General features: G+C 46.1%; 3 protein-coding genes across 11 annotated transcripts in view; 1 reads left to right on the top strand and 2 right to left on the bottom strand.

Moving 5' to 3' along the window:
- CNBD2 (cyclic nucleotide binding domain containing 2) overlaps nucleotides 1-6,003 on the bottom strand; it is a 74,057-nt gene extending 68,054 nt beyond the window's left edge. For all 4 annotated transcript variants that reach the window (XM_030830711.3, XM_030830709.2, XM_060284610.1 and 1 more), the window contains exons 1-2: nucleotides 4,728-6,003; nucleotides 2,331-2,384 (exon numbers count right to left, since the gene is read on the bottom strand). In XM_030830711.3, the coding sequence (XP_030686571.1) occupies nucleotides 2,331-2,384; nucleotides 4,728-4,919 (246 nt within the window). In that variant the 5' untranslated portion in view covers nucleotides 4,920-6,003. The remainder of the gene's footprint in view (nucleotides 1-2,330; nucleotides 2,385-4,727) is intronic.
- Nucleotides 5,061-6,039, top strand: SCAND1 (SCAN domain containing 1). The gene has a single exon (XM_030830716.3). It carries the CDS (start codon nucleotides 5,254-5,256, stop codon nucleotides 5,791-5,793), a length of 540 nt encoding a protein of 179 aa, XP_030686576.2. The 5' UTR covers nucleotides 5,061-5,253; the 3' UTR covers nucleotides 5,794-6,039.
- A 1,692-nt stretch (nucleotides 6,040-7,731) lies between these two features.
- Nucleotides 7,732-13,289, bottom strand: part of PHF20 (PHD finger protein 20) — a 133,333-nt gene continuing 127,775 nt past the window's right edge. For all 6 annotated transcript variants that reach the window (XM_030830718.2, XM_060284680.1, XM_060284681.1 and 3 more), the window contains one exon: nucleotides 7,732-10,271. In XM_030830718.2, the coding sequence (XP_030686578.1) occupies nucleotides 10,129-10,271 (143 nt within the window). In that variant the 3' untranslated portion in view covers nucleotides 7,732-10,128. The remainder of the gene's footprint in view (nucleotides 10,272-13,289) is intronic.

Raw genomic sequence — 13,289 nt, 5'->3', positions numbered from 1 at the left:
CAGCCTGAAGGGGCTCCCACTGGTCAAATCTGAGATAATTTGAGTATCAGAATAAATAATGAATTCCAGTAGCAACCAAGATGGAGTAATCCCATTACAGCCTCTCTCCCTCATCCGTTACAACTAAAAACTCTGGACAAAATACAAACAGCAACCAACTTCAGAATCTGAAAAGCAAATAATGCCAAGTGGATTTTGGGAGTGAGGGTAGTAAAAACTTGAAGAAACAACCCCAGCGGGGCTGAGTTTCCTGGTTTAATGAAGGACACAAGTTACTAAACAAAATTCAATTGTATTTTTATATACTATCAAACAATTAAAAATCAAAAAATTTTAAACAATACCATTTATAGTAGCACTAAAAACATGAAATACTTAGGTATAACAAAATATGTGCAGGCTCTGTATGCTGAAAATTATAAAACATTGATGTAAGAAGTTAACATCTAAATAATACCAGACATGGTACTAGTTCTTTTTTTCTTTTTAAATTAATTTATTTATTTTATTTATTTTTGGCTGCACTGGGTCTTCGTGGCTGCATGTGGACTTTTCTCTAGCTGCGGTGAGTGGGGGCTACTCTTCATTGCGGTGCGCGGGCTTCTCATTGCAGTGGCTTCTCTTGTTGTGGAGCACGGGCTCTAGGCACACGGGCTTCAATAGTTGCGGCATGCAGGCTCAGTAGTTGTGGCTCACGGGCTCTAGAGCACAGGCTCGTAGTTGTGGTGCATGGGCTTGGTTGCTCCACCGCATGTGGGATCTTCCTGGACCAGGGCTCGAACCCGTGTCTCCTGCATTGGCAGGCGGATTCTTAACCACTGCGCCACCAGGGAAGCCCTGGTACTAGTTCTTTTACATATATTCTCTCATTGACTCCTCAGAGCCATTCTGTGTGGTAGTTATTATCCCCAGGCTCAGGAAGCGTATACGACTTACCTAAGGCCATATTATAAAAGAATTCATAGCAAGTTTATTTGTGATAGCCCCAAATTGGAAATAACTCAAATGCCCTTCAATGGGTGACTGGTTAAATACACCATGGTACATCCACACCATGGATTATGACTCAGCAATAAAAATGAACTAACTATTGATACACACAAAAACCTGAAAGAATCTCCAGGGAATTATTCTGAGTTTAAAAAAAAGCCAATCCCCAAAAGTTACATACTAAATGATCCCATTTATACAACGTTTCTGAAATGAAAAAAATTAAAGAGATGGAGAATAGATTAGTGTTACCTGCGGTTGGGGATACAGCGTATGGGAAAGGAATGGGTGTAATTATAAAGCAGCAGCATGAGGGACGTTTGTGATGATCAAACATCTCTAGGTATTTATGGTGGTAACATTGCACTAATCTACACGTGACAGAATTGCATAGGCCTACATACATACACAAATAGTGCATATAAAACTGGTGAAAACTGAATAAACTCTGTGGATTACATCAATGTCAATTCCCTGGTTTTGATATTGCACTACAGTTATGTTACCACTGGGGAAAACTAAGTGAAGTCTGCACTCTTTTTGCAATTTTCTGTGCATCTATGATTATTTCCAAATAAAAAGCTTTTTAAAAAAAAGTATCGGGGCTTCCCTGGTGGCGCAGTGGTTGAGAGTCCGCCTGCCGATGCAGGGGACACGGGTTCGTGCCCCGGTCCGGGAGGATCCCACATGCCGCGGAGAGGCTGGGCCCGTGAGCCATGGCCACTGAGCCTGCGCGTCCGGAGCCCGTGCTCCGCAACGGGAGAGGCCACAACAGTGAGAGGCCCGCGTACCGAAAAAAAAAAGAAAAAAAGTATCTAGGCTTCTGTTCCACAACCCCCAACAGTGTGTCATCAAAAGACAACAAAACCTCTGTCTGAAAGAGTCTGGAAATCATTACTGGAGCTCTCCTTTCACAGGCATGGTCTGCAATCCACTGCTTGTCCTCTTTAATCAACATTTACTGGGCTTCCCTGGTGGCGCAGTGGTTGAGAGTCTGTCTGCCGATGCAGGGGACATGGGTTCGTGCCCCGGTCTGGGAGGATCCTACATGCCACAGAGCGTCTGGGCGCGTGAGCCATGGCCGCTGAGCCTGCGCGTCCGGAGCCTGTGCTCCGCAACGGGAGAGGCCACAACAGTGAGAGGCCCGTGTACCACAAAAAAAAAATTTACTGAGTGTCAGCTGGGAGTCAGGACTTGTGTCGGAAGCTAAGTGATATGAGATGAATGAATTATCATGCATTCCCATGGGAGCTCCCAACTAGTGCTAATAAAAATGTCTAATATGATAAAAGCATTGGACTAGGAAGTCAAAAGAATTTTGTCCTCCTGGAAACACTTACTAGGTTTTTGATTTTGGACCAATCCTTTGCCTCTTGGTATCTTGATTTCTTAACCTGCAAAATTCAGAAGAGAATGCACGTAAATATATATTTTAAACTTAACCTGAGTCCTCCGGATGGGTTCAAGGCTATCTGAAATTACCTGAAATTGTATGCAGAAGTATGTAAGTGCATCCTTCTTCTAGGAAGAGGTATTATTTTTTTAAAAATAGATTTTGGGGGCTTATAACTGAAACTGATTTTGGATTTAATCTCTGAGGTCCCTTCCATTCTAACATTCGACAATTCTAGTAGAACTCTAAGATGTTCTCCTTCTATCTCCAATGTTCTGTGATTCCAATAGGGATGGAAGAAACGGGCTAGAGCTGTAACACTCGTGATTCCCAGTACCACAAGAGTTCGTTCCCTTCTGCAAGAGGACGATTCAATTTTTCAACATGGAATTCTAGGCTCTTTATGATTTAACCTCTAATTGACCTTCCAACCTCAGCTCTTATCCCTTCCCCAGACCTCACCTCAGCCTGCAGTTTCCACAAAGCTTTGTTCCCATTCACTCTGTGCCTTGGTACAGACAGTGCCTTCTACCTGGAATGTCCCTAACTCGACCCTTTTTCTTCTTGAGTCTAGGCTTAAAGGTCCCCTCCTGAGTGAAGACTTCCAGGACCCCTCATCCTTACAGCAGGGTTTGGTGGGCTCCCTTAGCCCTGGATACCGACTGCCTATTACCACACAGGAAATAGGACTGTTGGTTCACTCAGGGCAGCAAACCCAACTGCCAAGGGGCCTGGCAGAGGAAGGAAAGGTTTGAAGCTGGTAGGTATGACAAACTCTAGGCCCCTGTTTTCCCACCTTTGAAAAGAAAATAGGGAAAAATATTGGCTCTAAGGAAAACGACAACCTGAGAGCAATAGTAAATGAACTCTTCTGAATGTTAATGTAACATGAAACAACATTCTATTTCAGAGAATAGGGAATGGTGGGTGGGGACTGAACCTCACTGGAACAGAGTATCTGTCTAAAGGAAGGAGACTCAGCTCCAGCTAATTGTTAACTGGCAGGAATGTGGGTGGGTCCGGTGCAGCCAGCTTGTCCACTTTTTCAAGAAAAACTGGAAATCCAGGTTTGCACGTGAACTCTCAATTTTCACATATTACTAACTAAAAACATTAAAGACCCATTGTGATGACTTTCAAGGTTTTCAGGCTGTGGAAACTGTTCTGTGAAGATCTACTTCAACCCATTTACAAGAGCACATCCTATGGGGGAGGCAAGTTTTACATCAGGGCCACTGGTGTGCTGATGGCTGTTAAAGAGGCCCACTCATTCTGCATAGAAATCAAAGGTACTGCAAGGGTTATACAAAATCTTCATAAGAGACCCCTGTCTCTCCCTTAGTTTCCCAGTCTGTAAAATACATACAAAACATATTTGTGAGCCAGTTGTCAAAAAGAATATCACTTACCAAAGGGCTGTCAGAGCTACATGCTTTTACCTGCATCATCTCACTGAATTCTCATAACTACTAATTAGGTTTTTACTTAATGAAGACAAACAATTGAAAATGTTTTACTTAATGAAGCAATTTACTTAATGAAGACAAACATTTAAAAAGCCCTTTCTTTCCAAAGTCTTCACTATTTAATCCTCTCCGCAACTCTGGCCTAAGGCAAATAAACCCTTCGGAGATTCCCCCAAGGCAGCCTGACTCCAATAGGGTAGCACAGTTTTACCGTTCAACGAATGTATAATGAAAACCATATACGTCATGTAAAATTTTCTAGTAGCCACATTTAAAAGTAAATGACACACGTGAAATTAATTTTAATTATATATTTTATTTGACCCAATATATGCAAAATACTACCAATCCAACATGTAACCAATATAAAAAATTACTGAGATATTTTACATTTTTTTTTCATACTAAGTCCTGGCTGTACTTAACATTACATCACAACCCAATTCCCACTAGTCACATGTCAAGGGCTCAGTAAGCATATGGGGCTAGTGGCCACTATATGAGGCTACGCATTTAGTCTATTTAGGAATCCTGAAATTAAAAGCAAAACCCAGAGCCACCTGTCCCTTGGTTTCAGAGGCCACGCCAAAAAGCAAAATCGTAATGGCAAAAAGTTCTTGAGCATTTACTTTGTGCCATAAAAAGGGCAACTTTTACTACGTGTGTTGCAGATCTTACACACGTTATCCTGTGTCATCCTCGCCACAAGGCGGGTGTACTGCCCTCCTCTTTTGAGTGAGCGAGAGAACTTTCTCGAGTTGGGCCCTCCTCCAGCTCCCGCCACCCGCCGGGCGCCAGCCCCCGGGAGCCATTGGTTCGCCATCATCCTAATCAGGGTCAAGTAAGGAGGCGCGCACGCAGGGGCAGACTTAGGTCACCTGCAAGCCGAACCGATCTAGGCGGAGAGGGACCCTTCTGGGCCCCTTCTCCTTAGGCTTGGGCTTGGGCTTGAGCGGCGGCTCCGGCACCGACTCCTCCTCCGACCCCTCCTCCGGCTCCTCCTCCGACTCTTCGACTTCTCCTTCTCCTAGAACTGGTGCTCGTAGGCGCCACCAGCCGGAGCCAGCCATTGCACGCTTCGACTAGTCGGCGGGCTGGCGGTAGCCACAGCCTCCTGCCGGGACTCAGGAACGCGAGAGGGCGCCGCTTCCGGGAGCCCGGACTCAGCTTCCGGACGCTCGCGCGCCGAGCTCACCATAGAGAAGCCAGCCTGGACGCCCACTTCCGGCCGTCCCAGGCGCTTTGCTGGCGCTGGTAGGCTGGGGGCCCCCACCGCCCCTCTCCCTCAGGGTCGCGCGGGCTCCGCCCTTTAACGGAAACGTCTCCCTCTTCACCCTGCCCCCTAGCAGACGCTGTGCTGCGCCCACAGCTGCCGGACAAAGGGTGACGTCCAGAGTTGGAGTCATGGCGGCAAGTGAGCCGAGCTTGGCAGTAACCGAGAGCCTCGCGCCGCTGTCGGGGAAAGAGGAAGGGGCCGGCTTGAGCTCAGGCCCGGAGCGTAATTCTACGGGCTCCTCCTCGACTCCTGAGACCCCACCGCCTGCCCCCGAATCGTCCAGCCTCAACGCCGCGGTCCCCGAAGCGAATCCTACGTTTCCCGCGGCGGCCGCCGCCGCCCTGGAGCTGCCCCTCGGGCCCGCACCCCTGGCCTCCGCGCCGTTTGCCGAAGCCGCTCCGCGATCCCCCCCAGGCCCTGGCGGCTCCCGGCCCGGCCCGGAGACGTTCCGCCAGCGATTCCGGCAGTTCCGCTACCAGGACGCGGCAGGCCCTCGGGAGGCGTTCCGACAGCTGCGGGAGCTCTCCCGCCAGTGGCTGCGGCCCGACATCCGTACGAAGGAGCAGATCGTGGAGATGCTGGTGCAGGAGCAGCTGCTCGCCATCCTGCCTGAGGCAGCGCGGGCCCGGCGGCTTCGCCGCCGCACGGACGTGCGCATCACCGGCTGAGCGGCAGAGCTGCGGGCGGCCCGGCCCGGGCGCTCTCTGGACTAGAGCCGTGATCAGATCCGAGGCCCTGAGCCTGGCTCCCCATTACGCGTTAATGAAAAATGAGTTTTGGCAGTTCCTGCAGTCTCGTGTGTCCTTTTCGTTCGTCCTTTATCGTGCTTATTTTCCCGAACCTATTTCCAACCTCCTTTCTGGCTGGTAGCGAACCAAGTTGGGAGTCCATGAGAATAAAGCCTTTGTTTCTCATTCACGTGGCCATCGTTGGCTTTTGTGGGATCATTATGTGTTGGTTAGGCCTGGGCCGCCACATCTGGGAAATTTTTTTCCTGCGCATTCCCCAGCGTCGCACTTGGGTTTCCTTTGTTTTGTGGAGTCTATGTAATGAGGGCTCCAGCAGCCTGTGTTCCATCGTCGCCCCTACCTCTCACTAGTTAGAATTTGAGCTTGTTTTCCTAAGAGAACAGATGACAGTGTTCTGTTGTCTTGTAGATGGCGGTGGGTCGTGCCGGCAAATAGCTGGCTCTACTAGGTGCTTATTTAACTGCCTACTGCTATACCAGTGCTGCCACCAGCTTGCTCCATCAGCCTGCCCTTTGGGCACAGACTTCCCCAAAGGCCCAAGTTATAGGGCTATTTTAGTAAGTGTTTAGTGCCGGTGTTTACAGAGATAGGCTAGTTCTTGTTTGTGAGCTCTGGCTTAAGCCTCTATACTCACCTTTCTTACCAAATTTTAAGGCTCTTGAAAGATTTAAGGAGCATATCTGGTGTGAACTAATGGATTGCTACTCACTTTAATGTCTCTCCAACTGCCTCCCTCAACTTTTTTAATAAGCATAATTGTTTAGGAAGGGAAGAAGCAATGTGGCAAGAACAGGGAAGCTCTGCAGTATAACCTTAGAGCCTACTCCATTCCTTGAGTCTTACGCACACCCAGGAAGGAGCTGATTGGGGTTCATAGGCCGTTTGGCTTGCCCTCAGAAGGGTCCTAATTGCAGTGGGTGCCATCTTTTAATATAGGGAAGGCCAGACCTATTTTCCCTGCACTGCTTTCAACAATCAAAAATTGAATAGTCCTGCAGCTCACATCACAAAGCATGAGCCAGACTGGGCTAGAGGGTGGTGTGGGGCATTTTACTTTTGAATATTAAAGACACTTAAATGAATTCAAAAGTATTTTGCATATGTCCTTGGGATTTTGGATTTAAGCCTGCAGCTGCCTCCCTGCAGAAGATACGTCTACTAAGAATGTAAAAGCAGACTTCCTTTAAAAGGTAATGTTTATAGAAAATTAATGCACATTAAAAACAGGGTAGATGGGACTTCCCTGGTGGTGTAGTGGTTAATGAGAATCTGCCTGCCAATTCAGGAGAGACAGGTTCAAGCCCTGGTCCTGGAAGATCCCACATGCCACGGAGCAACTAAGCCCGTGTGCCACAGCTACTGAGCCTGCACTCTGGAGCCCGCGAGCCATAACTACTGAGCCTGTGTGCCACAACTACTGAAGCCTGCATGCCTAGAGCCCATGCTCTGCAACAAGAGAAGCCACTGCAATGAGAAGCCCGTGCACCGCAACAAAGAGGAGCCCTCGCTCACCACAACTAGAGAAAGCCTGCACACAGCAACAAAGACCCAATGCAGCTAAAAATAAATATAAAAAGAAAAATAAATTTATTAAAAAAAAATAGGGTAGGGCTTCCCTGGTGGTGCAGTGGCTGAGAGTCCGCCCGCCGATGCAGGGGACACGGGTTCGTGCCCTGGTCCGGGAAGATCCCACATGCCGCGGAGCTGCTGGGCCAGTGAGCCATGGCTGCTGAGCCTGTGCGTCCCGAGCCTGTGCTCTGCAACGGGAGAGGCCGCAACAGTGAGAGGCCTGCATACCGCAAAAAAAAAAAAAAAAAAAAAAAAAAGGGTAGATAACTATAACAAATGACTGAAACGTAGCAACAAAAACCTGTTTTATTTTTTCCAAATACAGATACAGAAGTTTGCATGTTTTGCAAATATTGCTTCAAAGCAACATTTCTATATACAGCGCCTTCTGTTCTAATAGCGCGTAAACATAGATATGTATCCACAGTGCAATGTTGGCTCATCAAGGGTCCACCTTGCATACACTCATCACTTAAACAAAATGATTAGTCAAACCAGAACTGTTTTTGTCAAGGCAATTTTTTTAATAGGTGGATAGTTTTTCTCAAAAGAAAACTTAGGTAGTGTACATATTTCTAAATGGTAACAGTAATATTTGCAAATAACAGTTTCCAGTGCTCCAGCCTGGGGTTAATTCAACTTGACCCAGGAATTGGGGATGGAGCCCCTCAACATGGCTTTAAATTAGGGAAGCACACTGGGGTTATCAGAACTTGGAGTCACCCCCTGCTTCCCTAAGGACAAAGGTCACAATGAGTGAAATGGGACTATTTCCTTTACAAAAAGCATACAGTAAACTCAATAATGGCCACTTGGCAAAATTAGGGTAACTCAGTTTCTTCTTTCATCTTGAAAAAGACATGAGATTGACTCCCTTAAAGTTACAGCTTCTCCAGAAGTTATGCTCAAATGTGTTTTCAGGAAAGAAAAATCAGTAATCTAATAAGTCACCATACCTCACAGTTGTGGCTACAGAAAATCATCCTGTTTCTTCCCCTTTCAGACAAGCTTCACACAGTTCTTATCATGTGGCCGTCTGATAAATTATGCAAAACACAGATGCCATGCATACTCCTTGAGCGTTTCTTCCCACACCAGAAACACCAACATTAGCAATGGGAAACAACCTCTTACAGAGGAATTGTGTCAGCTTTATTACAGATGTCATAGCCACATGTATTCCCTCTGATGGATGAGCTACAGCAGGTCAACTTGTCCTAAATTCATTTTATATCAAATGGTGAGTTAAATTACTAGACAAAGCATACCTTGAAACAGATCTTGGTACAGAGGGCTTTGTGACCGCAATGACCTGTACCTTAAAGCCTAACCATCCCAAAGGTCACCGGAGATACTGTCATTGCTATTGAGATATTGGCTACTTCACGTTTACATAGTAAATATTTGCAGCATATAACATTACAGATTCATAAACCCATAATTAACTTGTGAGTGTTAATGGATAGATGTGCTTTGATTTTTGCCTTTAGTGATAGGAAAACTAAATGGTAAAATGGGTCACTCCTCAAAGCATGGAACATTTTCTTTAACTTTGCCTAGTAAGGAAAAACAAAACAATTACACGTGGAACCGTAACCTGGAAGAGTAACAAATATTGTCTCAGAAGGTACAAACTGTACCTGGACCTTAAGCAGCATAATCACCTTGATCTCACAAAATAATACGAACAGGAAATTTAAAGTGTTAAAGTATATTAAAACAATTCTGAAAATGCCAACTACTGAACATATACCCTTCGGGGAAGGAGAAAAGCGGCAGCAGATGTAGAATCTGGTTTGTTTACAACAATACAAAGTAAGGTAATTCCCCAAACCACATTCTTTGTAACAAATCTTTACAGTGAGAGTTCAAATTTGGGGGAACCATTTTTTGGACATTAAATAGAACTGGTAAGCTGTCAAGAAGTGGGTAGAAAATGCTGTCCTTTGGGTTCCAGACCCTGCCTGCTTCAGTTTGGAATTCCTCCTAGATTCTTATTACAGTGAGATTCTAGTTCTTCCACAGGCTGTATGGGTTCTGCTACAAAAGACACAACCCAGCCAATTCTGGGGTGAAAGCATACAAAACTTGTCCCCGGTACCATGAAGTCATGCAAGAGAGGTGGTGAGAAAGTGAAGTTCTAAGAAGACAGGGCGGCCAAGGCCTCTGCTCCTTCCCAACCTCCACAGAACGGTGAAGTCACGACATTCCCACGAAGCTGGAAAAACGAAAATGATGCCTGCTGCCTAAATTCATGCCAGGCAGAAAACCAGAAGGCTTGGCATGTGCCCCAACCTGACAGAAAAGTCAATTAAATAAGCTGCAAGTTGAATTTACAACTGTTTCCGACTAAACTTTTTTGGCTCTCATTCCATTTATCATCAGTGGCACGATTTCAAGTGAAGTTTGTGCAAAAAGACTCACTCTCCATTCAACAATGTGCACAGAAGAAGGGAATCCCAAGAGTCTATCTGCTACCTTCTTGGTAGGCTTCGAGATCAGAGTGCCCTCCCTTCCAGCAGCCAAAACGGCCTCTTTGTCCAAGTCCATCACACCCCTGCCCAGATCCCTGAAGTCAGTCGGTGTCACGTGCATTCGGCATGCTAGGTTTATTTATTTAAATATGTGAAGCTCCTCCTGCAGGTGCCCCAGGATTGTGCCCCCATTAGTGTGGGGTGCCCAGTTTCATGTTGAGCAGCAGAGTGCGATCTGTTGCACCTTGCCCAGGTCCGTCAGCAGCTGCTTGATGCAATGCTTGAGCTGCGGAAGCCTGGCCAGAGGCTCTGGGGGCTCCAGCTCCCCAGTGTAGTCCAGCCAGCTCTCCAACACTGTAGGCAGAAGAGAGAGGACCCGGTGAGTTCTCAACACTTGCTCTGCAAGAATTTCAGCACTTTATCCCACCTAACCACTCACGGGGGGCGGGGAGGGAGGGCCATTTCAGGCAACACTGCCTCATCACCCTCTCTGCAAAGTATTACTCCTAGGACAAAGCTCAAATGCCGTAGAGCAGTGCAGTCCAACAGCACTTTCTGCAATGACGGAAATGGGCTATGTCTGTGTTGTCTAATATAGCCACTAGCCATATGTAGCTACTGAGTACTGAAAACGTGGCTAGTGCAACTGAGGAACTGAATTTAAATTTTATTCCATTTTAATTAATTTAAATAGCCACACATAGCTAGTGACTACTGCATTCGTGCAGCTCTATAGTCTAGCCGGCTTGGAAGGACCCACCTTTCTCAGTGTTACCGCCCCATCTTTATAAGGCTTTCCCATGTTGAAAATCAGAGAGCCTGGTGTTTTAGCCTTCTGTGAAGAAAAATTAGAATCTAAAGGGACTTGAAATGGTCTATTTTTGTCTCCATAAATTCTGATCTGCTTCATATTGATTCCTATCATCAGTAGCACAGAACACTCTGATTTTATTTTCTAAGTACTTAATGTAAAATGTCCAGATACTAAGAAACTTGACTACAATTAGTTCAATATCTAAAAAGCTGTCTTGCTTCTGAGAGCAGAAATTTCTCTATAGAAAGATATTTGTTCTTCCCCAAGCCACTCCCTTAAGCTCTGGCATTTGCGGAAGGGCCATTCTGGAGCCCTGCACCTCTGACAAGAGCCAGCCCCTCCAGGTAGGCCCTGTGCTTACCCCAGCCTGCCCGTAGCCTTTCTAGTCTGTGCACCAACCTCTACTGAGCACCATCTGGACCCTGGAGCCAGAGTGCAGAAAGAGGAAGACCATGCAGTGCCTGTTCCTCAAGAAGCCTGCAGCCTCATACACAATCCTCTGCCCTCCTCAGACCAGCCCTCCATCTTCCTTCCCACCTTTCTAAATCCTTTGTTCCCTGCAAGTTACTTCTCAGGGAAGCCTTCCCCAACTCTACAATCTGAATCTGGTCCCTGTGTCACAGGTGCTATGCTATCACTTGCTCCCCTTTGGAGCACTTATCCTGGTTTATAATTAAACATAACGGGTTGATTTAATTAATATCTGTCTCTAACATAAGATCAAGCTCCATGAGAGCAGAGGCAGAGTCTGCCTTACTCACCATTATATCCCTAACACTCAACTATGCCTGGTACATAGTAGGCTCTTGACAGAGGCAGTGAGAGAATGCAGGAACAGTCCAGCGATATGCCCCACTGAACGCTCGGGCTCCTCAGAGTTCACCTTCCTCCATCAGATTTCTTGTTGGCACTCGGGGGTTCCAAGGAGGAGGAGCCTTCCCTCCTCCTGATCCCAACAAGTACAAGGACTTGAAAATAAGAAATACAAAACTGACTTCTCAGACGGAACTTGAAAACCAAGAGTAAAGGATCAAAGTTAAATGACAGTGACCAGTGACCTCCTGAGCAAGAAAAACTCCATAGTGACCAGTTTCAATACAACAGTCTTATTAAAAAAAAAAAGAAAAAGAAAAAGGAGTCCACAGACTAGAGAGAGACAGGAACTGCTCAGCTAAAGAGCCCAAGAGTAAATGGAGGGGGGACTTCCCCGGTGGTCCAGTGGTTAAGACTCCATGCTCCCAATGCAGGGGACCCAGGTTTGATCCCTGATCAGGGAACTAGATCCCACATGTCACAACTAAAGATCCCACACGCAGCAACGAAGATCCCAAAGACCTGGCATGCATGCATAAATAAATCTTTTTTTAAAAAAAAGAGTAAATGGAGAAAAGACTCAAAGTTAATGCCGTAAGAGCCCATCTGGGCAGTCAAGGCTGGCTGGGTTGATTCCAAGAGAAAATGTCAGTCAGTCTGTCCTGGGCAAGATGATCCTACAATTGCTGAGAGGCCCCTCTTAAAGCTACTGGAACTACCTCAGATGTGGTTCGGGCTCACCCAAGACGTCCCCCAACACCATGGTGACCCAGCAGGCACGCACAGGGAGAAAAGCATCAGTCAGTGTGCAGACTAGAAGAGCCTAGGCCACTCATAGTGTCTGAACTTGGTTAAGAGGAGTGTTTGGAGCCCCTAAGGTGGAATTCTTCTCTCTAGCAGGAACGAAGAAGACCAGACCCAGAACTGTGGGAGCCAACAGCACCTCCTCTGGACCCCAGCATCCAACAAGCCAGGCTTCTCTCCACACCAGGTGCTGGACCATCACCCCAAGTTTCTCTTTTAAGGAAGCTCAACAGCTTCTCAACAGTATCATGATTCCAAGAAAGGCAGCAGGTTATAAAGGTAAAGTTTCATTTCAAATACAGTCCCCCAGACAATCTAGATAGAGGCCAATGCTCACTAAGGTAACATTAAAAAAAAAAATCTTTCTAATGCTAAAAGATTCAGTATTTTTATGGTCATTAAATATCTTTTATCTTTTAGTTTTATAAGACTGTTCACACAACTACGTAAGTTATTAAATAATGGTTAACACTGAAACAATGATATTTTTTAAAGTCAATACAATAGCCTATCAGACTTTTTAAAAAGGAATATTGTATGTAACTTCCTATAAAAGCTGTTTATCTTGGTGGTATTTAGATGAAATGAAGATAGTAGAAATAAAATGGGATTCTGATGAATCTTTATTAAATACAATGCAAACTCTGTTTACCTGAATAAAATCTTTAAACTTTATAATTGATTTTCATGCTTCCAGTACCTCTCAGAGCCTGGAATATCAGAACAAGAACAGAGTATGTGGCCCCAGATGGAGGACACAAGAGTCCTCTGGAAGGCCAGAGAAGGGAGCCCAGGCTTGTTGTCCTGGCCACACTGATCACTCAGTGAACTCAGGGCTGGAGCAGCCCAAGCTTGGGACTTCCCTGGTGGTCCAGTTAAAGAATGTGCCTTCCAGTGCAGGGGATGTGGGTTTGATCCCTGGTGGCGGAACTAAGATCCCA

Source organism: Globicephala melas, chromosome 15 (assembly GCF_963455315.2).
Source record: "Globicephala melas chromosome 15, mGloMel1.2, whole genome shotgun sequence".
Classification (NCBI taxonomy): Eukaryota; Metazoa; Chordata; class Mammalia; order Artiodactyla; family Delphinidae; genus Globicephala; species Globicephala melas.
This window is presented reverse-complemented; position numbering and strand designations above follow the sequence as displayed.